General features: G+C 64.6%; 1 protein-coding gene across 3 annotated transcripts; it reads left to right on the forward strand.

The window, feature by feature from the left end:
- The first annotated feature begins 92 nt into the window (after positions 1-92).
- Positions 93-14,511, forward strand: LOC142831127 (zinc finger protein 646-like). Of its 3 annotated transcripts, XM_075940683.1 has the most exons (6): positions 97-439; positions 1,105-1,198; positions 2,617-2,718; positions 3,212-4,044; positions 5,819-5,979; positions 14,273-14,511. In XM_075940683.1, the coding sequence occupies exons 1-6, from the start codon at positions 218-220 to the stop codon at positions 14,367-14,369; spliced, it is 1,509 nt and encodes a 502-aa protein (XP_075796798.1). In that variant the 5' UTR covers positions 97-217; the 3' UTR covers positions 14,370-14,511. The 3 variants fall into 3 exon arrangements, with proteins under 3 accessions (XP_075796800.1, XP_075796798.1, XP_075796799.1); XM_075940685.1 differs by lacking the exon at positions 2,617-2,718 and having other exon boundaries at positions 93-439; XM_075940684.1 differs by lacking the exon at positions 97-439.
- The last annotated feature ends 10,831 nt before the right edge of the window (positions 14,512-25,342 follow it).

A 25,342-nucleotide genomic window follows, 5' to 3' on the forward strand; every position in this document is an offset into this window, starting at 1 on the left:
GCTGACTCTCTTCCCCGGACGCATGTGGGGGTGTGCAGTAACTGGGGGAGGGGGGCTTGTCCCTTGCACCCGCTTGCTATGGGGGGGGGAGGGGACTGGACCCCGCAGCAGCCCCCGGGCTGCTCCAAACAGCTGGCTGTGCCCAGCGCTGGGGTCTTTGTGCGCTGTCCCCGCCCCCAGCAGCATCTCTCAGCTCCTATTGGCCAGAAACCAGCCAATGGGAACGGAGAGACTTTGCTGGGGGGGGGGAGGAGCAGCGCACAAAGCCCCGCCCCAACGCACCCTGCTAAGCCGCCCGGGGAGGTGGGCGGCGCATGCGCGCGGTGGGCCCCGCCTTCTCCTGCGGCGTGAGGCGGAAGTAGCCGCGCGTGAGGCGGAAGTAGTCGCGCTCACGTTGCTTAGCGCGGCGGTTCGGAGAGCGCGTGGTCCCCGGCGGGTGGTGCGTGCCCCCCCCCATGGGTCCCCGCCCCTCCCCCAGCAGGGACCCCCCAGGAGCCCCCCCGGGCCGGGTCTGCGCCGGCAGCGGGGGGGTCGCTCGGCCCGTGCGCAGGGCCCCGGGGGTGCGGGGCAGAGCCCCCTCCAGAGCCGGGCCTGGGGGGGGGCAGCGCCGGGCCTGGGGGGGGGCCGGGCAGCGCCGGGCCTGGGGGGGGAGCCGGGCAGCGCCGGGGGGGGCCTGGGGGGGGAGCCGGGCAGCGCCGGGCCTGGGGGGGAGGCCGGGCCTGGAGGGGGGGAGCCGGGCAGCGCCGGGCCTGGGGGGGGGCCGGGCCTGGGGGGGGGAGCCGGGCAGCGCCGGGCCTGGGGGGGGGAGCCGGGCAGCGCCGGGCCGGGGGGGGGAGCCGGGCAGCGCCGGGCCGGGCCTGGGGGGGGGGGGAGCCGGGCAGCGCCGGGCCTGGGGGGGGGCCGGGCCTGGGGGGGGAGCCGGGCAGCGCCGGGCCTGGGGGGGGAGCCGGGCAGCTGCCTGGCTACGGCCCCTTCCCTTGGCGGGGCGGTTCCGTTCCTGCGGGGGGCGCTGCTCGGCGGCGGTGGGGGCGGGCGGAGCCGCAGGGCGCTGTTCCCGCGAGGGGCCCCCTGTCCTGCTTACCCGGCTCTCTCCTGTGCCGACAGGCGCCTCGGGCTCCGGGCTGGTGGCGGGGCAGGCGCCGAGAGGCAGCACCCGCCTTGGCTGAAGAAGGCTCCTTGGCGATGTCGGAGCAGGCTGGTGAGTTGCGGCGCCTCAGCAGCAGAGGCTGGTGCCGGGCCGAGGCTGCCAGCGCTGCCTGTCCGCTGAGGATGTGCGATGCCAGTGGTGCAGTGAGCCAGCGCCAGGGCAGTGCTCATCCCTGAGCCCCTCCGTTCCCTCACGGACACGCCGCCAGCAGAACCCGTTTACAGCCCCCCTCCCCACCCTGAAGCCTGCTTTACAAGAACTTTAAGTTGGCAGGGTCAGGTTCTGATGTGCCAGAATTGAAGTGCAAATTTAGTTCAACCTCCTTGTGGCCCCAGTTAAGATACAGGCTTTGACGAGGTGGTGGCATGCTAGCTTTTTCCTAGGAGCACTCCCTCGTTCAGCTGAGGGTAAAGGAATTCTGAGATTCAGGAAGCCTGGGTTCTAAGCAATGTTCCCTCTCGTTTTTTCCATCCATGCGCAGAATAAAATTTGTTCTGTGCACTGAGGTATGTGCAGATGTGAACTACCACTAGAAACTCATGCTGCCAGCTGTGGGCGCTGTGCCAGTCAGCTGGGCAACACCTGAATCTCCCAGGCATCTGTCCAAGTGCTCAACTTACAGGGAACACTGGTTCTAAGCCAGAGGTGGCCAACCAGTTAGAGACGGAGAGCCAAATTAGCGGTGGATGGAGTGCGAAGAACCATGCATTATATATTTATATATCTATATATAGAAAGACAGACAGATATAGTACACAAAACGTAGTGATAAAAATAACATTACAGGACGTTTTGGACAAAAACCAATAAAAAAGTCTCGTCACTTAAAAAATTAACGGCCAATCCATAGATCTTCAGAGAACTTGACAAGGAACAAACACCAAATTAAAAAAAAAACCTTTAAAGATACAGGAATATTCTCTCTCTTTTTTTTTTTTTTTTAAAGAATCCCTATTATGTATGTTAAATGTAACACCACTGCCCTGTTATGTCCCGTGAGTTTTTTAAAACTAAACTGAACTGAGAAAGCCCTCACCCCATCTGCTCCGGCTCTTCTCATTTATTCTTGTCATCCCAGTCTCCTGCTGGGCTCCTTGTCCCTGTTCTCTCCCCACCCTTGCTTCTTGTCCCTGCCTTCCCCCACTCTCACCTCAGTGCTCGGCTCCTGACTCTCCGCTCGGGTCAGGCGCCTTCTTCCTTCATGCTGCAGGCTGAGCCTGAGGGGCCAGTGAAGATCCGTTGTCTGTGTGAGGGGTCCTGTAACTGGTATCAGGAACTTCTGCTGCACACAGAGGCTCTTTGCAGCATGAGGAAAGGCTGGGGACTTTGCTCTTCCAGCCCTGTTGTCTTGCGGGGCAGTCTTGCTTAGCCATGCCCCTAGTGCTTTGTAGCCACTGGCCATGGGGAGGAGGCAGGCCTTTTCCCTATCCCAGTGTAAGGGTCCTTCTGCTTTGCCTCCTTGCATGCAGGCCAGGGCCCCAGCAGGAGCGTGGAGCATGATACCTTGGTGTGTGGGACGTGTCTGCGCCAGTTCTCCGAGCTAATGCCCTTCATTCTGCATAAAACTCACCGTAAGTCAAGCCATGCCTACACTACAAAAGCAGTTGGCCTGCCTCGCTCTAGCGTACTGCTGAGCCGTTGCTTGCACGTGTCTACGCTTGGCTCCTGGTGTCGGCGCTGGGCTTCCCCGCCAGGCGCACTTAAGAACATAGGAACGGCCCATCCAGCCCAGGGTCCGGTCTGCCCACAGCGGCCAATGCCAGGTGCTCCAGAGGGAGGGAACAGAACAGGGAATCCTCCAGTGATTCCCATTCCCAGGCAGAGGCTGGGGACACCATTTCTACCCATCCTGGCTAACAGCCATTGACGGACCCAACCCCCATGACTGTATCTAGCTCTCTTTGAACCCTGTTACGGTCCTGGCCTTCACCGCATCCCCTGGCAAGTGCCTCCCCGGCAGGTAGGGTAACTATAGGCTGGTGAACCCTCCCGAGCCGTCGCTCCCCTGAGGCTCAGACCCTCTTTCAGTGCTTCCCCTCCAGTGTGTGACTCTCCCTTCCCCAGATGTGCAGGCTGGCAGTGTCTACAGCTGCGAGCTGTGCGCGAGAACCTTCTCCTCCCACACCGTCCTCCTCTACCACTGTCGCACCTTTCACCAGCTGCAGCCGCTGGGCCCCAGTGCCCGGGACAGCACGGCTGCCCGCCCCGCCTCGCCAGCTGGCCCCCAGGCAGCGCCAGAGCCTGAGCTGCCCAGCACCGAGCCGGCGGATCCAGGCCCGGACATTCACTTCATCCTGACCACAGAGACGGTCAAGGGGCGAGCGTTTGATTATGGCCGGATGGTCTTAAAGTGCCTGCACTGTGCCCAGCAGTGTTACTCCAAGGAGGGGCTCGTTGGCCATGTGCGTACCAGGCACCCCGGTGCCGAGTGCCTGCCGCCACCCCAGGGGTCATTGCAGGGGGCTGGGAGAGTCATGAGCGTGGCTGACTACGAGGCGGGTGTGAACTTGAGGGGGCATGAGAGTGGCTCCCAGCCGCAGGGATCTGGGAGGCCTCTGGAAAGACCCCGCGGGCGGGAGTTGGTTTGCCCAGTGTGCAAGAAGGGCTTTGCTGGAAAGCGCCTGCTGCAGCGTCACGCCCAGAGCCACCAAGCAGGCTGCAGCGGGCAGCGCCCAGCCTCGCCGCGGCGACTGCACCAGTGCCAGCAGTGCGGCTTCCAGTCAGCCGTCAGCGCGGTGGCCCGGCTGCATCGGCAGGAGCACCGCCAGGGGGCCGTGACCTGCCAGGTCTGCCTCTGCGCCTACCCGGACCGCTCCACGCTCAGCAAGCACATGAGGGTGCACGACGCCAAGCGGCCCTACGGCTGCAGCATCCCGCACTGCGGCTGGAGGTTTAAGGTAGGCCCAGGTCCCCTCTGGCTGTTACAGCGCGTGCCGGTCAGAGGCAGTGGGAGGGGACTCGACCCCCTGCTGCGTCCTAAAGCCTCCCCAGGCTCCCAACGCCCACTCCGAGGCCCTTTCCTGCCAGGCTGGGGGCTCTGGGTGGCGTGGGGCTGGAAGGCTGTGTTTCTCGCCCACTTCCTTGCATTGGTGCCCAATAGTGGTGCCATTGCTCTTGCCTGGGAGCTCCCTGAGCTCAGCTCCCCCTCTGGAGCACTCCCACCGTGCCTGGCCCCACTGGGCTGCACAAGCAGGCTCCGGCCAGAGCCCAGAACAGCACCGTGCGTAGTGGGCCACCTCGCTGCCCTCCCAGAGCGGTCGAGAACTCGGCTCTGGGGCCAGCGAGCAAAGGGCTGAAGGGTGAGGCTGCGCTGGAGCGTCTTCGCCCCTCAACCAGCACTGGGGAGACAGCTGAGGCTTGCGGGCAGCAGGAGGGGCTGCTCCGGAGAGACAGGCAGACACGCCGCAGGCTGGAGGGGAAGAGGCAGGAGGCTCCCAGCAGCTGAGGGTGGAGGGAGAGATTCTGGTTTGGTGGAGACAGATGCTGGCAGGTCCAGCACCTTGTTAGAAACTTCTCACTCCTCTGCCTTCACCACCGCTATGGGGGTGGGGCTGGGGCTGGGCTTCTTCCCAGCGCGTTGCCCACTGCCCGTTGGCACCTCCCCAGGTGCCCCTGCCCACCAGCGAGGAGGTGCTGGGCAAACCCTGGGAAGGAGCTGCTGTGCGGTGAGTTCCAGGGCTGTCGCTGTAGCCAGTCCTCCTGCCCAGGGGACGGCACGGGACTCCCTGGCGGGCTGGTGGCGGCTGCGTCTGGCTGCCTTGTGCTCAGAGGCACTGTCGTCTGGGCAGCGCGGCCCGACCCGGCCAGCCACTGGCCAGGGACGAGCCTTTCTGGCTGCAGTGGGGAGTGACCAGGGCACGGGGGTACTCGCATCCCTGGACACTGGAGCCTCTGCCTGCCTGGCCCGTAGCAATGGCAGCTGTCTCCTGGCTCTGCCCTGCCAGCGTGTCGCCCCTGGAGGGCAGCCCATCCCGGTCCTAGGCCGTGGGGCTGCATGGACGGGGGCTGCGGGTGTGGGACCAGCACAAGGTTCACACGGGCCTCCAGCACTAAGAGGGCAGCCATGGCCCAGCTGGGCTCGCCCCTAGAGGTGAGAGCGGAGCCGTTCTGTCCATCAGCCCTGCAGCGCCCTCCCTGCCTGTCTATGAACAGGAGGGACTGGAGGGATTCCAGGGGCCTGATGCAGATTCACCACGCGGGTGGCCCCCAGAATTCCCAGGACCCCCTCATCCATAGAGTGGACAGGGCGGCGGGAAGCAGAGCGCCCCTGCTGCCAGCATGCCAGGCTCTCTGATCCCCTGGGCCATGTTGGTCAGGGGAGGGGACAAGAGGGTGGGGCTTGGGGAAGGTTTGTAGTGGGGGGGTTGCCCCACCCCCCCTTAGGACAGCCCTGCGTGAAAGGCTCCACATCCCTCCCCCGGTCCTGCCCAGAGAGTCCAGAGTCATTCAGCATGACGCACCGTCCGTCCCGCGTTGGTCCACCCTGTGCACGCGTTGGTGCGCCCTGCCGGGGGTCCTCGTGCGCGCAGCCCGCCCTGCCGGGGGTCCTCGTGAACACAGCCCGCCCTGCCGGGGGTCCTCGTGCGCGCAGCCCGCCCTGCCGGGGGTCCTCGTGCGCGCAGCCCGCCCTGCCGGGGGTCCTCGTGCACTACGTGTGCCTTTTGCCTGCAGAGCGAGGTTTTGCTGAGAGCCCACCTGCAAGCCCATGTCACTCCAGGGCGCTTTGAATGCCCCACCTGTGGCTACGCCTTCCGCCAGAAGCACCACCTGCAGCGCCACCAAGCCAGAATGCACGGGAGGGGCCCCGCCGGCCCCCCAGCTGCACAGCCCAGGTAAGGCATTGCCTGCCGGGAAGGGCCCCTCCCTGTAACTCCCAGCCCGGGCCAGGCTGTGCCGTGCTCGCTCCCGCGGTAACCCAGAGCTAGCCGCATGGCACCGGGGCACACCCGGCAGTGAGTGCAGCTCAGCCCTGGAGCCGCTTTGTCCTCCATGCCAGCATTGTGAAGCTGGGGCAGTCCCGGGCCCCTGCGAGCCCTGCCTGCAGAAGGGTGGCCAGGTGGGTTTCTCACGGTCCCAGCCTGAGTGCAGGCGAAGGGCAGCGTGTGGAATCCCCTTGGCCGTCCCTTCTCCTGGGGCCCACAGGGAGCCACGGTAAGTGCCGTTGGTACCCCAAAGCCCTTCCGCGCCCAAACTTCCTACCGAGCCTGCATCCCTGCAGAGCCCACCCTCGGCTGCAGCCTCAGCCCCCGGCCCGACCCCTCGCCAGCGGGAGGGCAGGAGGGTTGCTAGCAGCAGCTGGTGGGGCGAGCGCTCGTGAAGGCAGTGCTGCACCCAGGGCACAAGCAGGCAAGGGAGGGGATACTGAAGTCAGTGAACCAATCAGCAGCAGGTTTATCGGTTAATGCGCAGACGGCCTGCATTTCCCTCCCCTCCCCCCCGCAGGGCTCCGTAGCACAGTCCGGGACCTCCCCGGCTGGGGCTCTGCGTTGAAAGTGTGTAGGAGCTGGGTGGTGGGCAGCTCAGCCCCCAGACAGGCTGGTCCCACCCTGCGGTGCTGCCGCTGGGTCAGATGCAGCAGCGGGGCAATGGAGCCGGTCCACGCGGGGGCTGTGTTTAAACTGACTCCCCTCGTGGACCGGCTGTATCCTGCCTGATACAGAGGCAGCAGTGCGGAGCGGCAGGGGGCTTCTCGGGAGTGGGGCCGGAGCGCACTGGCTGCCGGCCCCGCCCCTGGGCACCAGACACCGGTCAAGTGACCAGTGAGAATTCATGAGTTACTGGATAGTCAGTCGTGGCTATTTCGCATCCCTAGAGCAGGCCCAGGTCGGGGTTTGCATCACCAGGGCCCTCAGGCTGCCGAGTGAACGCTCCTGGGAGAGAATTGTCTCCGCCTGTGGGGCCTGCGGATTTGCTCCACGGGCTCCGCTGCTGGGCCACTGGTGCCTCCTCTCGCCTTGTGCTGGGCCCCCCAGCTCCTGGGGGGTGGGGGAAGAGTTCAGGAGCCAGGCAGAGTGTTCCGGGGCCGTACGCCCAGCTGTGTCCCCCGTCCCTCCAAGGCTGCTGTCACCTGGCCGCGTGGCTGTCACCGCGGGCTGCTGTAACCCAGGAAGGTGGCTCAGGTAGCCCAAGCGCAGGGAGTGGCAGGGCCCCTCCAATTGTTTCGGAGGCTGCTGTGAAATCCTAGAGGAGCCTGGGGACCGAAAGAGATCCCTGCCCTGGAAGGGAGGGAGTGCTGACAGGAGCCCTCGCAGCGCCCACTGTGCTGAGCCCGGCCTGGCGGGGAGCAGTCTGTTCCTCCTGGCGCATTCCCATGGCACGGCGCCACGCACTAGGGATGGCAAATCCCCGTGAAGCGGTTTAGTGGAACGGCTAACCGGGATCCCACAGGGCGTGGCCGGGTTGGAGCAGCGGGTGGGGCGCAGCCAGGCCCCCAGGTAACCGGCAGGCATTCCCCGGTCTGCCCCGGTGCTAGAGCCATTCGCTGCGCTATGCGATGCGGGCAGCACGGGAACCGCCAGACGGTCAGAGCCGAGGGCGGGTGCTTTGGGATAGGTAGTAGCAGAGGGCGTCCTCTGCCCCCGCGATAGGTCTCCTGCTCCCCTAGCTAGGGGTGTGAGCCGTCGCGTCTGTCCCTGCTCCTAGCTGGGAGGCTGGATTAAGCCCCTTCCCACGCGTGTGAGCATCAAGTCCGGTCCCTTGGGACCCTGCCACTTTCCTGCCTGCAGTGGCTTCCTGAGCCGGTCAGTTTCGCCACCTCACCCCATGTGACTCGTTTCCTTTTCTCCCTTTGCCCCGCTCGGGTTTCATCGCGAGCCTCCCTTCTGCGCCCGGATCCTTGCTGTGTGGGGTGGGGCAAAGCCAGGTAAACGTCCCCCCTCATGCCCAGACCCCCACATCCCAATCCCCTCCCCCCCACCAGGACCCCTCACCCCAGCGTGCTCCAACACTCTCCCTTGTTCCTGCACCCTCCCTCCTGACCAGACACCTACCCCCACCCTGCTCCTGCATCCACCGTTGCTCCTGCTCCCTCTCCCAGCCAGATCCCAGCCTGCTTCCACACCCTACTGCCCATCCAGACCTTGCCTCTCCCTCTTCTGCACCCCATCCCTGTCCCCCACACTGGCAGTCCTGTCCTGCACACTGAACCCCGGAGTCCATAAAATCCAGTAACTCCAAAAGTAAATGTGGCCTATGGGAAGCCCTGAACCTCGGTCCTCCGTGTCCCCATGGGGCTGGAGCGCCAGAGCTGTCTCAGCTGGGCCCACATCGGTGTAGGTTGGGCATTTGAGGAGTCTTTTTGCTTCTCACTTGTGTGGTCCTCACCTGATTTTTCTGTGGGTCACTGGCCCCCGACCCAAAAACGGGTCCCCATCCCACCATAAAGAAAACACTGAAAGCTTGTGTGCTGGACACGCTCATATTTTACTTTCAAATGAACTTTGGTAAAGTAACATGAGAAAGTGAAAACACTCCGTCTGTTTGGTCATTTCAATTGAACTGTTCTCCCCAGCTGCAGCTGGGTCAGGAAACATGGCCACCGTACCCAGCCTGCCCTAGCCGCCCCCTTCCTCTCCTGACATGCAGCCCCATAAGTAAAAGTGAGTACAGGCAGTCCCCAGGTTACGTACAAGATAGGGACTGTAGGTTTGTTCTTAAGTTGAATTTGTACGTAAGTCGGAACTGGCTCCAGATTGAGCCGCTGCTGAAACTGACCAGCGGCTGACTACAGGAAGCCTGAGGCTGAGTTTCTCTGCCCCGGGCTTCCTGGAATCAGCCACTGATCAGTTTCAACAGCGGCTGAATCTGGACGCCTGGAACAGAGCAGCTGGGGCGCTGCCGGGTAGGTCCCCACAGCGCCGCACCTCGATGCTGCGGGGACCAACCCGGCAGCACCCCAGCTGCTCTACCCCAGGTGTCCCCAAGTCAGCCGCTGCTGAAACTGACCATCGGCTGATTCCAGGAAGCCCGGGGCAGAGCAACTCTGCCTCCGGCTTCCTGTAGTCAGCCCCTGGTCAGTTTCAGCAGCGGCTGACTTGGGGACACCTGGGGCAGAGCAGCTGGGGTGCTGCTGGGTTGGTCCAGTAGCGCCGCTCCTCGGTGCTACTGGGCCAACCCGGCAGCACCCCAGCTGCTCTACCACAGGCGTCTGTGAGAAAAGCCTGGTCTGCTGGGGGGCGGGGAGGGACGCACTAACTGTGCCCCCTACCCCCCAGCAGACCAGGGAGATGCGGGCGGCGGGACCGCCCAGATACGCCACGGTCTCGCCACCCGCGTCCTCCGCGGCTTTGCTCCGTGTCTCCCTGGTCTGCTGGGGGCCCCCCCCAAGCGGACCAGGGAAACACGGAGCCGCTTTTCTCGCCCCGGAGGACGCGGGCGGCGGGACCGCAGCGTGTCTGGGCGTCCCACCACCCGCGTCCTCTGGGGCGAGAAAAGCCCCGTTCGTAAGTACGGATCTGACGTAAGTAATCGGGGATTGCCTGTATGTTAAATTTCAGCTCTCAGGTCGTGCCGAGATCTGAGAGGAGCCCGTCCATGCCAGGCGTGCCACAGGCACCTGCAGGTCAGGCTTTCCCTCCCTTGCAGTTCCTGCTCTGTCTGGGCTCAGGAATCGAAGCAGGAAGCCCCTTTGCTCTCAGCGCTCCCCTGGGAGAAACCAGGCAGCAGGGAGGGAAGGGCACAGCCTAAAGCAAGGGAACAGGAACTGGGTCTGGAAGCCAGCGAGGTACATTGGGACTGAGGCTGGGCTAGAACCAGGCGTTGCAGGGGAAGGCGGCCTGGCTGGGAAGGGAGATGGGGAACCAGGGAGTGGGGGCGCAGGGAGAGAGGAGGAAGGAGGAGCGTGGGGGGACTGGGACAGGGAGCCAGTGGGAGGGAGATCAGGATCCCGTGGAGAGCTGGTGAAGGGAAGAGGCCGGACTAGGGCAGTGCCGGGTTGGAGCGGATGGGGCGGGGCAAACGGGCTCACGAGGCCACACTCCCTTCTCTTAGTCCCTCCCTGGGTGGGCAGGCTGGAGGGGGCCTCCCGGCAGGCCCAGCCCTGTCAGCACCTCCGGGATTGGGACAGTTGAGGAAGCTCCGCCCCACAGTAGGTGCAGCCGAAGCTCAAGCCCACCCCAGCGGCTCCGGTGAAGGAGCAGGGCTGAGCCTGTTCTGCGGCGCCTTCGCCAAGCTCCGTAACTGGAGCCGCACGGCCGCTCTCGGGTTACTGACCTGCCCTGTAACTAGCTCCCAGGAGCATGCAGCTACATCCCTGCCGCCTGCATCTTTCATGACCTCCAGCGGCGGGCCGACGCGAGCTGTGCAGCGCAGCCCCTTGGCGCTAGCCAGGAGCAGCGGACTGGGATCTGGGCGACCGCGCACGTTGCCAGCTGGACCGATTGGAAACCGAGGCTGTTGGAAGCAGTGATGTTAATCAGCTCCGGAGAGGCCCCTTCTCGCATGTGGCATAGCCCTGGAAAGGAGATTTTACAGCAGGGGTGCTCAACTCTGGACGCCCCGGGGGCCACAGCGACGCTTGCAGCACAGGCCGAGGGCCGGGCCGCAGCTGAAGTGCGGTTGCATAGACATGCAAATGTATACGCAAACAGCGTCTTTCACAGTGATGGGCATGAGTTCAAAGATTAAGGCCAGATTACACAACACACCAGCCCCATTTAAACCAGTTCTGCTGCTTTCCACCCGTATGACAGCACTTGTAACGAGCAATGACAGGCCAGGAATGTAACTACTAAAACGCACGTCAACGGAAGGCCATTGTCTTGACTACTTCTCCTTTTGGTTCCCAGCCCTGGGCCGTGTGTCGAGTAGTAGCCCTGTTTTACAATGAAATAGATCAACCATTTCTTTGAGATTGGCTACGTTTTTGCTCCCTAGGAAGGTTTGATAGTTGTACACGTTTCTTTAAGTAATGGTATGATTGATATTTTCACAGTCTTGTGCGTGTTAGCACATGAGAAAATGGTGAATGAGCTATAGCCTGCTCGGTAATCGGCTCTTTGCTCAAGGTTTGTGTCCAGCTGTGTTAGGATGGCAGCTGGGAGTCAGTGAAACCCGCAAAACCGCGCACGACGTTTATTAACCAAATCAGCCATCAGTGTGCAACGCGAAGAGCATGGCTCCCGCTTCACACCCAGGTGATTAGAGAGGGATTCACAGGGCCGTGACTTAAACTGATTTCCACTTTTGCGGCATTGTAGCTGTGTTGGGCCCCGGATAGGAGTTGGAGAAGGGGAGTCAGTAGCTTTTATTGGTCCAGTTTGTGTAAGTGGAAAGGACGTGCTTTCCAGCCGCACACCTCAGGTAGGGCCAATACACGATGGCTGTGTCTAGACTGGCCACTTTTTCTGGAAAAGCAGTCACTTTTCCGGAAAAACTTGCCAGCTGTCTACACTGGCCGCTTGAATGTCCGCAAAAGCACTGAGGATCTCGTGTAAGATTGTCACTGCTTTAGCGGAAATACTGTGCTGCTCCCGTTCGGGCAAAAGTCTTTTTCTGAAAAACTTTTGCGCAAAAGGGCCAGTGTAGACCGCAGAGATTTGTTTTCCGCAAAAAAGCCCCGATGGCGAAAATGGCGATGGGGGCTTTTTTGCAGAAAAGTGCGTCTAGATTGGCACAGACGCTTTTCCGCAATAGGTGCTTTTGTGCAAAAGCATCCTGCCAATCTAGATGCTCTTTTCTGAAAATGCTTTTAACAGAAAAACGTTTCCATTAAAAGCATTTGTGGAAAATCACGCAGTGTAGACGTAGCCGATGATACTTCACTTCCTAAGTCTCCTGGATTATCCCAGGTCTGCCGAGGACATTTTCAGCTTTGCCTAGAGTTAATGCGCTGGAGATCAGTTTTCCGGTGTTCGGTTTTGGAGGGCACCTCACCTCGGCGCCAGTACTCCTCGATTCGCAGGGAGTACGGGAAGCTGACAGGAGCATTTGCTGCTGTCGCCCTTCCGCTATGAAGGTGGTGCCATGCTCGGCCTAAGGTACGTTATTTCTGTAGCTGGCCTTGTGCCCCGTAAGCCGACCTTCCAGGCGCAGTAGAGACCTGGCCTCAGAACTTCAGCTTGTTGCTTTCACTTAGTTCTCCCCCCCCCCCCCCGAGTCCTGACTTGTGTAGGTGGGTTTGTGCCAGGCCCATGGAGCCAAGCAGCGTTGCCCTGTGTGTGTGAGGGGCTGTGGCTGCAGTGTTAGTGTTACTGAGATGCGCGGGGCTGCGGTCCGTTCGGCCTGGTCCTGGGTTGTGTTCCAGTGCCGGGTCACAAAGCCATCCTGCTCCAGTAATGCTGCCAACCCCCCCGCACTCAGCAGCCACGCGGGTCTGCACCCGCCTGGCTTGTGGGGCGAAGGGGCCCTTGCTGTGGGGCCCTGGGCGCCTGACTGGCCCTTGGGAGACGCTCTCGTTCTGGCTGGGGGGAGAGCAGCGCCTGGCAGGCTTGGAGCTGCCCACCATGCCCAGCGCCCCGGGGGGCAAGGGAGCCGTGGAGGGAGGACTGTGCTGATGTGGTGCTCCGCACGGCTCCTCCAGGAGCGGAGCCCCACTCCCTGCCCCACAGAGCTGTGAGAGCCTGGGGTGGTGTGGGGGGCTGCAGGCGATGTGCTCCGGCAGGTGCCTGGGGAGGCTGGGCTCTGTGGGGAAGCCAGATGTTGTCTGAAGCCCGGAGAAGACACTGGGTAGGAGGGACCCGGCCTGGGACTCCGGCGCGGTGCCTGGAGCCGTGTGTTCTGGATCGTAGGGCTCCCGAGCACAGGCAGTGCGGCTGCACTGGGGCCTCTGTACCGTGCGGGGCCGTGGCTGGGCCGCAGGGAGGCTTAGTGCAGGTGGGGGCCAGGGCTGGGCACCGTGCTGTGAAACTGGCTCTGCGACTTCCCACCCTCCTCACCCCCCAGCAGGACCCCGCCACTGTCACCTGTCTTCCTGCTGGTGGGGTGTAGCGCCTGCTCCCCCCCCCCGCCACTGTCACCTGTCTTCCTGCTGGTGGGGTGTATCGCCTGCTCCCCCCCCCCGCCACTGTCACCTGTCTTCCTGCTGGTGGGGTGTAGCGCCTGCCCCCCCCGCCACTGTCACCTGTCTTCCTGCTGGTGGGGTGTAGCGCCTGCCCCCCCCGCCGCTGTCACCTGTCTTCCTGCTGGTGGGGTGTAGCGCCTGCCCCCCCCGCCGCTGTCACCTGTCTTCCTGCTGGTGGGGTGTAGCGCCTGCCCCCCCCCCCCGCCACTGTCACCTGTCTTCCTGCTGGTGGGGTGTAGCGCCTGTCCCCCCCCCGCCACTGTCACCTGTCTTCCTGCTGGTGGGGTGTAGCGCCTGCCCCCCCCCGCCACTGTCACCTGTCTGCCTGCTGGTGGGGTGTAGTGCCTGCTCCCCCCCCGCCACTGTCACCTGTCTTCCTGCTGGTGGGGTGTAGCGCCTGCCCCCCCCGCCACTGTCACCTGTCTTCCTGCTGGTGGGGTGTAGCGCCTGCCCCCCCCCCGCCACTGTCACCTGTCTTCCTGCCGGTGGGGTGTAGCGCCTGCCCCCCCCGCCACTGTCACCTGTCTTCCTGCTGGTGGGGTGTAGCGCCTGCCCCCCCCCCCGCCACTGTCACCTGTCTTCCTGCCGGTGGGGTGTAGCGCCTGCCCCCCCCCCGCCGCTGTCACCTGTCTTCCTGCTGGTGGGGTGTAGCGCCTGCCCCCCCCCCACCACTGTCACCTGTCTTCCTGCTGGTGGGGTGTAGCGCCTGCCCCCCCCGCCGCTGTCACCTGTCTTCCTGCCGGTGGGGTGTAGCACCTGCCCCCCGCCGCTGTCACCGTGTCTGCCTGCTAGCGGGGTGTATCGCCTGCCCCCCACCACAGTCACCGTGTCTGCCTGCTGGCGGGGTGTATCGCCTGCCCCCCACCACAGTCACCATGTCTGCCTGCTGGCGGGGTGTATCGCCTGCCCCCCACCACAGTCACCATGTCTGCCTGCTGGCGGGGTGTATCGCCTGCCCCCCGCTTTGCGATGCCCCCCACCACAGTCACCTTGTCTGCCTGCTGGCGGGGTGTATCGCCTGCCCCCCACCACAGTCACCATGTCTGCCTGCTGGCGGGGTGTGTCGCCTGCCCCCCGCTTTGCGATGCCCCCCACCACAGTCACCATGTCTGTCTCTCTGCCCGCAGGCGGACGCAGCCAGGCGGCGTGGGAGCAGAGCCGGGCATGCGCTCTCAGGAGTGGCGAGGCACCGAAGGGCAAGACTCTCCCGCAGCGTTAGCTTGAGAGGACGGGTCCCCGGCTTGGGGCAGGCCCCAAGTGCCTGGTGCTCGCCGGGCTGACAGAAGGAGACGGTCCAGGTAAGCTGGTCTGTACCGAGGGGCCGGCGCCCGGCGCCCCACGTCATGCTAATAAACCCGCTGGAGGTGACAGCCTTCCTTCCTGTTCCTTCTTTCTGAACGCGGGTTGTACGTGAGCCTCAGGCGCAGCTCCCCGGGTGTCTGGGCCAGGAGTGCAGGGAGAGATCGGGCCCAGCCCGTCCCTAGCAGACACTCGCCCAGCTTGGCGGGCTGGCCCCTCGGCTTTACTGCGGGGGTGCTAGTCGCTCTGGGCCTGCGGCAATGCAGTGCGGCGGCAGTAACCCGTCTGCCTGGCCAAGGAACCACAGGGACAGCATCCGGCTGGAGCCTGCTGCAGGGGGCGGCCCAGCCTCGCCAGAGGGCGGGTGTCCTTGGGGCTGCAGGGAGCACCCAGCACTGAGCTGCTGGACAGCTCCGTTGTAGGGACGGCCATGGACAGCCGTGCTTCCCCAGGGGGTCCCACACCTGCCTGATCCTGGGGGAGGTGGCAGGGAGTTGGGGGCTGTAGGAATTCCCTTTCTGACCCTACTGGGACGGGTTGGATCACAGATTCCCTTGGGGCTGCTCCCTGATGCTCTGATCATACCACGGAGGGCAGGCTCAGGAGTACCCCACCCCTGTCCTGCAGGGCCAGAAGCTCTGCTCTCCCCCAGCCAAGGACAGAGTTGGGGGAACAGCCCCCAGCAGAGCAACACAGACCCTGACCTAGCTCAGTTATAGACTTGCCAGCACCCAGGAGCACGGCCTTCGAAAGGGACCGAAACCCAGAGAAATCCGGCTGCGTTGGGTAAGGTTTTACCCAGAGAAAGCGCGTGAGTTTGCTCTTTAGCAAGGAGAGACACGCGGCTGTGTCCCCCACCCCCCCAATAGTCATTGACACAGAGCGATGCGAAACGAACGTGGCTTTATTAAGTACAATCAGTGGGATTCAGCCCCCACTTTCCAAGTCCCGTTTCTCAGCCTCGTCCCTCTTGCGGGTAGAACCCCGCCGGTCAGAGCTGAGCGTTTCTCTGGCTGGGTCACAGCTCGCGTATTCTCTCGGGGGGGCAGTTTCAGAAGCCGGCTGAGGGTGGTGCGGTTTGCTTGCCCGTCCTGAACGGAAGCCCCTGAGCAAGAGCCCTGTTTACTCTCCGCTCCCAGGGCAAAGCCCCAGACGCAGGCGGGTTCCAGTGCTGCGGGGGCTGGCAGGAAAAGCCCGCCACGGCGCCTTGCCTGGAGCCCAGATGCTCCAGCCCGATACACTGGGTGACACTTCCTGTCTGGAGCTTCCCCAGCGAGTGACACATGCGCACTGACAGCCACGGGGGGCAGGCTGTGGGGCCTGTGTGCATAAAGCACGCTGCGCCTGGGCACGGCGGGGTTCCAGGCAGCCGTACAGATACGCGGGTACAGCTGCCAGCCACCTGAGCCTGGCCATCTCCAGGGGCCTGTGGGCCTTGCTCTCCCCCTGCCCTCCCAGAGCAGAGCCTGCACTGGCCCCTCCTGCAGGGCATCCCCGTGGGTACGCGTCTGCCTGGGGTGGCCGCAGGGCCCTGTGCTATCCTGGCTGGGCTAGCAGGGCGGGCACCACCGAGCTCTCACTCTCACTGTTATTTACCAGACTTCAGGCCACCTCCCAGCCTTCCCACTCCTGCCCCCAGCCGGGTTCCTGGGATTCCCCACCCAGCGATTCCTACGGCCTGGTTCGCCCCATCCGTCTGGTGCTCGGCCCTGGATGGACTTGCCTTCTTGCTCCCTGGGGGTCTCCGCTTTCTTCCTATTTGCAGGTGGGGAACCTGAGGCCCAAGGGAGTTGGGCACCTAATTCCCTTAGGCTTCTTTGAAATCTCTGCCGGGGTGGCTTGCCCAAGGTAGCAGGCGCTGGCAGAGCCAGGCTCTGGGCCGGCGTGTACGCGGCGCCCAGGGCTGGGCGTGGGCAGAGATCAAACCGGGCCCTGCAGCTTCCTTTGCAGTGACCGAGGGCAGCCCCATGGCAGCGAGCCAGCGGCTGGGGCAGGGAGGGAGTTCCGTGCTGCAGCGACTGTGCTGGGCATGCCTCCGCCAGCCCTCTAGCATCCTCAGCCCGGTGCGAGGGAGCCGGGCCGGCTGGGCTGGGGTAGGCATGGAGCCTGCAGGAGCCGGGCTCGCTGGCCAGCGGCGGGGGGAGCAGGGAGGAATCTCAGGGCTGGGGATTGCAGAGGAGGCCAGGCCGAGGGGGAGGCGCGGGGCTGGGAGAGCTGGGCAGAAGGGAGCGGCTGCTTGGGCAGTAGTTACCGGCTAACGGGTGTGCAGCCCTCTGCCTCCCACCTGTCCCGTCCAGGCTGTAGCTGCTGTCCCTCGGCACCCCCTGAGCACGGGCCAGACCCGCAGCCTCACCGAGGTTGCCAGGGGTGGTTGCTGGCGGCAGGGATTGGAGGCGCCGGCCGTGCAAGCGACACCCCGTTTCACACGTGGCTGGTGGCGCAGCCGCGGGCAGGGCCGGGCTTGCGTGCGAGGAGGCTCAGGGGAAGGACTTGCTGGCTCACGGCGGGGTGCGGCCAAGCTGGGGGAAGGGGGCTCTGGTGACAGCCTGGGGCCCGGAGCTGCAGGCCGTGGGGGTGACCCAGCCGTGCCTGCCCCGCACCAGCCAGCGACGCCAAATCCAGGCCTTCCCTGTGCCGCGGCCCCAAGCCAGCGCGGGGTGGGGCTGCCATGCCTGTGGGGTCCCCGTTCCCCAGGCCCGGAGCTCTTCGCTAACCCCTGTGCCTGGGGGGCTGGGTCGGCCCTCCGGGGAGGGTCACGGCAGCTGGCTCGAGGTGCTCTGGCTGGAAGGGGGCTGTGGGGAGAGGCTGGGGCGGAGACGCTGGGGCTATCCTGTCGGCAGGCGCCTTCCCCTCAGCCCTCGCAGGCTGGGCTGCAGCTGCGCCGGCGCTGGCAGCAACGCAGGCAGCCGCTGGCCGGCGGGGAGCCCGTGGAGACGCTGGCAGAGCGGCTCCTGCAGGAAGGAAGAGGGCAGCAGAGTCAGGCATGCGCCCACCCCCCTCGTGCGCCAGGGCTGGTCCCCCCCGTCCTGCCCCCAGTGCTGTGGGGAGCCCGTGGAGACGCTGGCAGAGCGGCTCCTGCAGGAAGGAAGAGGGCAGCAGAGTCAGGCATGCGCCCACCCCCCTCGTGCGCCAGGGCTGGTCCCCCCCGTCCTGCCCCCAGTGCTGTGGGGAGCCCGAGGCTTGCCTGTAGTCACCCCCCCTTTGCCCACCTGCTGGGCTGGAGGTGCACTGGCGCAGGCAGCCAGGCGCGTCCTGCGACCCAGCCAGGGGGGCAAAGTGCCGTGGGGATCCTGCAAGGCAGAGCTGGGCCCGTGGGGTTGCAGGTCTGGCTGCCCGGCGCGGCCACGTCTGCGTGTCCCCAGAGTGGCACGTGGAGAGGGGGCGTGCGATTAACCCACAGCCGGGGGCACCCCTGGGCGTGCTGGCCGGGCCGAGTGCGGCTGTGGACTGGCCCTGCCGCCGCCATGCGTGGGCCGAGAACTCCCTGCTGCCATCGGCCCCCGGCCTCCCGCCCCCTCACCTCGCAGGGCTGGGGAGCTGGGCCTCTTTGGCGTCCCGCAGCCTCAGCTGCCTCAGGCCGCGGATGAGCTGGCTGATCTGGCGCAGGGTCATCTGCGGGGCCGGGCAGGCCAGGCGCTGGCGCTGGCCGATCAGACACGGCGGGTTGGCAAAGAGGGAGAAGTAGCTGCTCCTGCCCAGCAGCTGCACGGCTTGCTTGTTCCCCGAGCAGGAGGCGTACTGCAGGCAAGAGGAGAGGCCTGCGTCAGCACCAGGCTGGGCCGGCCACGCCCCCGGGTCAGCGCCAGGCTGGGCCGGCCACGCCCCCGGGTCAGCGCCGGGCTGGGCCGGCCACGCCCCCGGGTCAGCGCCGGGCTGGGCCGGCCACGCCCCCGGGTCAGCGCCATGCTATACTGGCCACGCCCCCGGGTCAGCACCGGGCTGGGCCGGCCACGCCCCCGGGTCAGCGCCATGCTATACTGGCCACGCCCCCGGGTCAGCGCCGGGCTGGGCCGGCCACGCCCCCGGGTCAGCGCCGGGCTGGGCCAGGCGGGTTAGAAAGCTCCCCTAGAGGTGTGTGTGCGTTACCAGTCCCAACGTCCGACTCGTGTCCATCTGTCCTTTGGCGCAGAGACTGTCGAGACGGGAGAGGACAGATGGACACGAGTCGGACGTTGGGACTGTAGCGCACACAGACCTGTAGGGGACGCTCTAGCCTGCCTGGGCGCTCGCTCCTGAGCATCATAAGAACATCAGAGCAGTGGCATAGCATGGGGGGCCAAGGGGGCAGCTGCCCCCGGGCACCATGCTAGGGGGCACCAATTTAGCTGCCAGGCAACTTGCTCCCTGCAGACAAGCCGCCGAGGCAGGGCCAGGTGGCAGGAGCAGGCATTTCGAAGGCCTGCCTGGGAGCCCAGCGCCCCGGCTCAGGCGCCGCTGCCGCCCCCGCTGTACAGTTCAGCACAGTTTGCCTTTGCCCCCCGGGCACATAACACCCTCGCTACGCCACCGCCTCAGAACGGCCAGACGCGGAGTCCTGGCTGCCCACAGCGGCCAATGCCAGGGCCCCAGAGGGAGGGAGCAAACCGGGAATCCTCACATGATGCCTCCCCTGTCGCCCACCTGCAGAGAAACAGAGCCCAGGGACACTGTTCCTGCCCAGCCTGGCTAACAGCCATTGGTGGACCTAACCCCCATGAATGTATTGAGCTCTTTTTTGAACCTTGTTAAAGTCCTGGTCTTCCCCACTTCCTCTGGCGAGGAGTTCCACAGGTTGACTGCGCGCTGCATGATTTACAAGTCGCCATTCTTCTACAAAGGAATGTCACTAACCCATTACGGAGAGTGCAGAAGTGATCTTCACAGGCAAATCTGACACTGGTTCCCTGGGCTTCAACCAAGGCTTTAACTGGCTCTCCCATTATAAAACCAGCCTTCCCTCTATTCAATACCTCCATCAAAAGCTACACGTGGGCCATTGCAGGCCTCAGTTAGCCTCATTCGCACGGCACTGCGCTTGACAGGGACTTGTTTTTCCTCCTGCCCTTCGTTTCCTGCTTTTAATTCTGGGTTCCCTTTTCCCCACTCCAGTTCTTCTGAGGACGCGGGGTCCTGTCTGCTTGTTTTGGTCAGTCTCTCAGGTGCCCCAGGAATGCTTGTTTTTAAAGTTACAGGCTCACCCGGCTCCCCCCGCGACCTGTGCGTGCTGGCGTGTGCTTAATTACGGCCCAGTGCCAGTCCCGGGCCACGTTCCTTATTGGGTGAGTGCGGCATCTGTCCCTCGCCGTGTGCTCGCGGCGCGCGAAGCCCAGCCAGCGGCCAGGGGCAATGCTGAGCTCCGGGCTGGCGTAAGGGGGGCGCAGCTCTCGTACGCGTCGAGCCAGCCGCACAATGTGCCATGCCCTCGCCGTACATCGCACTCTGAACGGCTGCAGAACCCGTGAGCACGCGCCTTGCTGGAGAGCAGTGCCGCGGCGCACCTGAGCCGGCCGAGTTCACCGGGGTTCTCCGCTGCGTGGCTGACATCAGCGATTCCTCCCTTGGGGCTGCCCCACTCAGCGGGGGCCGGTTTTTCTCCTGGCGGGACGGGAGGCCCAGCGCTCGCCCGGTTGCCCATGGCTCTTTTTCGCGAGCCCAGGGAGCAAGCTGTCATTGGCAGACAGGCCCAGCAGGGGGCAGGCCTCAGCCCCCGGCTTCTCACGGCCGGGCCCCTATCTGAATAGGATTGTGCCGACTCACGGGAGCTGGCGGGCGCTGCCTGGGTGGGGCAGCCCAGGGCGCACCATGTTCGGCAGGTGCCAGCCACCCGTGCTGGGAGCAGGGATTAATCACCTGGCACACGCTGACCCTGGGGGGCCTACAGGAGCCGAGTATCAGGGCATGGCCCAAGAGCGTGGCACGGCCTCCAGAGCCCACGTGCGGGTGGGGTGGCCATGGCAGGACCGGCTCGGCTGCCGAGGGGGAGTCTGAGCCTGGCTCCTGGGGGCCTAAGGCTGACCACTCCCACCCCCGGGAGGCTGCAGACCCCTCCTCACGGTGGCAGGGGAAGACGGAAGCAAAGGGTGGTCGGGCGGAGGAAGGAAGGGGCCTGTAGACCACGCGGGGGGCCCACCCCGTCCCAGCCACCGGTCTGCTCAGCTCCCCCCTCTCCTCCGGTCATAGCGCCCTTCAGCCAGGCCCCCCGTGCTCCAGCTGCCCGTGGCCGCCCGGGGCTGAGCTGTGCAGGGGCGTGTTTCCAGTGGGCCGGGCACGGCCAGCCCAGCATGGCACTGCCGAGAGGAGGGTCACTCCAGCAGCCCCCCAGGGTACGTCTGCATTGGGGGGGTTACCCCGAAAACCCGCCGCCTCCAAGGAACGCGTGTGCTCTTCCGGGGAGCCTCGTCCTACGCGGGGAGGGATCCGGGAGAGGAGGCTTTTCCGCCATGGGGCCCCGTCTAGACTGGGCCGCGTGGCGGGAGAGCCTGCAGTGTAGAGCTAGCCCGGGGGGAGGCTGCGATTTCCCTGCCGCCCAGGGGCTTGGACCTCTGGCTCTCATTAAGGCTAATGGAAGGGAGCGCCTGTTCCCCCGAGGAGGCCGCTCCCAGCCGGCATCCCTGCCCCTCAGCGACGCCATCGCTGGGCGGGCTGGAAGAACCCGGCGCCTCCCGTGGCCTGGCCAAGGGCTTCTCAGCCATTGACGGGTGACAGCCGGGGGCTCCCGGAGGCAGGCGAGTGCCCAGCGCCAGCGGAGCGGGTGCCACGTGCCCTCTGCATGGGGCTAGCTCCACGTTCCCACAGCCCGGAGGCTGGGAGCAGCGTGGTTGTGTGGAGTCGGGCGTGGGGCCCAGGCGTCCACTCCCACGCGCTGGGCATGAGTCACGCTCGCCCCGTGGCTCCGGCTGCGTGGACACACGTGCCAATGCTGGCGCTCTGCACCAGGAAGATCCTTCTCGTGGCGTAACATGCCAGCGAGGTCGCCACCCCACGCCCCTTGGGCAGCGTGGAGCCGGGCAAGTGGAGACCTGCTCTCTGCCCGCAGGGTCTGGCTGCCGGGGCACTGCCCCTCCCTCGGCAGCAGGCGGGCTCCTTACCGGAACAAAGGTGGCCATTGTGCGGCAGCAGCTCTGCTCCCACGGGGTCCTGTGCGGTGCCGGCGGGCGGCTCTCCCTCGCCCTCTCCTTATATGCGGGCTGGCCCCGGCAGGCAGCATGTCCTTCCGCCAGCCCCCCATCCCTGACATCACCCCAGCTCGAGTGTCCCCCCCGGGGTGCGACAAGCAAGGCCGGCTCACCTTACCGCCGAGAGGAAGCTGGCCGGATGGGGTGTCGGTTATCAATGGCAGCTGGGCTGGCAGCAGGGAGGGGCCGAAACCGGAGAGCGAGACGCCAGCCCCATGCGGCAGCCGCTTCGCCAGCCCCCCAGGCCCCCCGCCACTAACGAGTGCCAGGGTCTCGCTCGACCTGCCGCCAGGAGCTCACAGCGATTCCTGGGCCGGGCCAGCTAAGCTCCCCCCACCCCCACCTTGCCCAGCCTTGCACCCCGTTCCCACTAGCTGGTCCCCGGGCCTGCCCCACACGCTGAGCTGTGCAGCCTGGACCCTGCCGAGCCGCCCCTTCCACAGCCCAGGGCCCTTCGTGTTTGGCGCCGCCTTGTTCCGAGTGGCCTGGGGGCCATTGACACGGGCGTGAGGCCTGGAGCGGCTGGCGGGTGCCGGTTCGGGCCAGGGCCTGCGGCGCTGTGGAGCCCAAGCCGCTCTCGCGTGGGAGGCCTGGGCGCCCTTGGTGCTGCTGGGTGCCCTCTGCCCTCGGAGGCTTTGTACAACCACGTCCTCCGAGGGAAGCGGGGCTCAGCCTGGGCTGGGCGCTGGAGGAGAAGGACCCGCTGGAAGATTCCAGGGGCACCCGCCTGACACCGGGATGATGGGTGTGTCCCCACGCCGAGACGAGCAGGAAGTGACCCAGGGAGGGTGCTTGAGTGGGATCTCCTGCCTGAGGGAGCTCACCATGTGGCACCTGGATTCCCCCGAGCGAGTGGCGGAGCACCGTGCCACGTCCAGGGCCCTTGGCTGGGGTCTGGTGGAGCAGGCTGGGCCTGGGCCCTACTCGGGCTGCTGCTCCAAAACTACTGACTCTAGCCATTGGGCGGTGCTGCCCTCCACCGAGGCTGTTACCAGTGACTCTAGCCATTGGGCTGTGCTACCCTCCACTGACGCTGTTACCAGTGACTCTAGCCATTGGGCTGTGCTGCCCTCCACCGAGGCTGTTACCAGTGGCTCTAGCCATTGGGCTGTGCTGCCCTCAACCAAGGCTGTTACCAGTGGCTCTAGCCATGGGGCTGTGCTACCCTCCACCGAGGCTGTTACCAGTGACTCTAGCCATTGGGCTGTGCTGCCCTCAACCGAGGCTGTTACCAGTGACTCTAGCCATTGGGCTGTGCTGCCCTCCACCGAGGCTGTTACCAGTGACTCTAGCCATTGGGCTGTGCTGCCCTCAACCGAGGCTGTTACCAGTGACTCTAGCCATTGGGCTGTGCTACCTTCACTGACGCTGTTACCAGTGACTCTAGCCATTGGGCTGTGCTGCCCTCCACCGAGGCTGTTACCAGTGACTCTAGCCATTGGGCTGTGCTGCCCTCCACTGACGTTGTTACCAGTGGCTCTAGCCATTGGGCTGTGCTGCCCTCCACCGAGGCTGTTACCAGTGACTCTAGCCAGGGGGCTGTGCTGCCCTCCACCGAGGCTGTTACCAGTGACTCTAGCCATTGGGCTGTGCTGCCCTCCACCGAGGCTGTTACCAGTGACTCTAGCCATTGGGCTGTGCTGCCCTCCACTGACGTTGTTACCAGTGGCTCTAGCCATTGGGCTGTGCTGCTCTCCACCGAGGCTGTTACCAGTGACTCTAGCCATTGGGCTGTGCTGCCCTCCACCGAGGCTGTTACCAGTGACTCTAGCCATTGGGCTGTGCTACCCTCCACCGAGGCTGTTACCAGTGACTCTAGCCATTGGGCTGTGCTACCCTCCACCGAGGCTGTTACCAGTGGCTCTAGCCATTGGGCTGTGCTGCCCTCCACTGACGCTGTTACCAGTGACTCTAGCCATTGGGCTGTGCTACCCTCCACTGACGCTGTTACCAGTGACTCTAGCCATTGGGCGGTGCTGCCCTCCACCGAGGCTGTTACCAGTGACTCTAGCCATGGGGCTGTGCTGCCCTCCACTGACGCTGTTACCAGTGACTCTAGCCATGGGGCTGTGCTACCCTCCACCGAGGCCGTTACCAGTGACTCTAGCCATTGGGCTGTGCTGCCCTCCACCGAGGCCGTTACCAGTGACTCTAGCCATTGGGCTGTGCTGCCCTCCACCGAGGCTGTTACCAGTGACTCTAGCCATTGGGCTGTGCTGCCCTCCACCGAGGCCGTTACCAGTGACTCTAGCCATTGGGCGGTGCTGCCCTCCACCGAGGCTGTTACCAGTGACTCTAGCCATTGGGCTGTGCTGCCCTCCACCGAGGCTGTTACCAGTGACTCTAGCCATTGGGCTGTGCTACCCTCAACCGAGGCTGTTACCAGTGACTCTAGCCATTGGGCTGTGCTACCCTCAACCGAGGCTGTTACCAGTGACTCTAGCCATGGGGCTGTGCTGCCCTCCACCGAGGCTGTTACCAGTGACTCTAGCCATTGGGCTGTGCTACCCTCCACTGACGCTGTTACCAGTGGCTCTAGCCATTGGGCTGTGCTGCCCTCCACTGACGCTGTTACCAGTGACTCTAGCCATGGGGCTGTGCTGCCCTCCACCGAGGCTGTTACCAGTGACTCTAGCCATTGGGCTGTGCTACCCTCCACTGACGCTGTTACCAGTGACTCTAGCCATTGGGCTGTGCTACCCTCCACCGAGGCCGTTACCAGTGACTCTAGCCATTGGGCTGTGCTGCCCTCCACCGAGGCCGTTACCAGTGGCTCTAGCCATTGGGCTGTGCTGCCCTCCACCGAGGCTGTTACCAGTGGCTCTAGCCATTGGGCTGTGCTGCCCTCCACTGACGCTGTTACCAGTGGCTCTAGCCATTGGGCTGTGCTGCCCTCCACCGAGGCTGTTACCAGTGACTCTAGCCATTGGGCTGTGCTGCCCTCCACCGAGGCTGTTACCAGTGACTCTAGCCATTGGGCTGTGCTGCCCTCCACTGACGCTGTTACCAGTGACTCTAGCCATTGGGCTGTGCTGCCCTCCACCGAGGCCGTTACCAGTGGCTCTAGCCATTGGGCTGTGCTGCCCTCCACCGAGGCTGTTACCAGTGACTCTAGCCATTGGGCTGTGCTGCCCTCCACTGACGCTGTTACCAGTGACTCTAGCCATTGGGCTGTGCTGCCCTCCACTGACGCTGTTACCAGTGACTCTAGCCATTGGGCTGTGCTACCCTCCACCGAGGCTGTTACCAGTGACTCTAGCCATTGGGCTGTGCTACCCTCCACCGAGGCTGTTACCAGTGACTCTAGCCATTGGGCTGTGCTGCCCTCCACTGACGCTGTTACCAGTGACTCTAGCCATTGGGCTGTGCTGCCACAGGACCAGGCGGTTACCAGTGACTCTAGCCATTGGGCCGTGCTGCCGCAGGACGAGGCCGTTACCAGTGACTCTAGCCATTGGGCCGTGCTGCCGCAGGACGAGGCCGTTACCAGTGACTCTAGCCATTGGGCCATGCTGCCACAGGACCAGGCGGTTACCAGTGACTCTAGCCATTGGGCCGTGCTGCCGCAGGACGAGGCTGTTACCAGTGACTCTAGCCATTGGGCCGTGCTGCCACAGGACCAGGCGGTTACCAGTGACTCTAGCCATTGGGCCGTGCTGCCACAGGACCAGGCGGTTACCAGTGACTCTAGCCATTGGGCCGTGCTGCTGCAGGACGAGGCGTGCTTGTGATGTAACACGAGGC

The sequence above is a fragment of the Pelodiscus sinensis genome, chromosome 12 (assembly GCF_049634645.1).
Source record: "Pelodiscus sinensis isolate JC-2024 chromosome 12, ASM4963464v1, whole genome shotgun sequence".
Lineage (NCBI taxonomy): Eukaryota > Metazoa > Chordata > Testudines > Trionychidae > Pelodiscus > Pelodiscus sinensis.

Coding starts and splice junctions, on each gene's coding strand:
- LOC142831127 (XM_075940683.1), top strand. CDS start 218: ATGGGAACGGAGAGACTTTGCTGGGGGGGGGGAGGAGCAGCGCACAAA. Junction 1,199..2,616: donor GGCGATGTCGGAGCAGGCTG/GTGAGTTGCGGC, acceptor CCTTGCATGCAG/GCCAGGGCCCCAGCAGGAGC. Junction 4,045..5,818: donor ACTGCGGCTGGAGGTTTAAG/GTAGGCCCAGGT, acceptor TTTTGCCTGCAG/AGCGAGGTTTTGCTGAGAGC.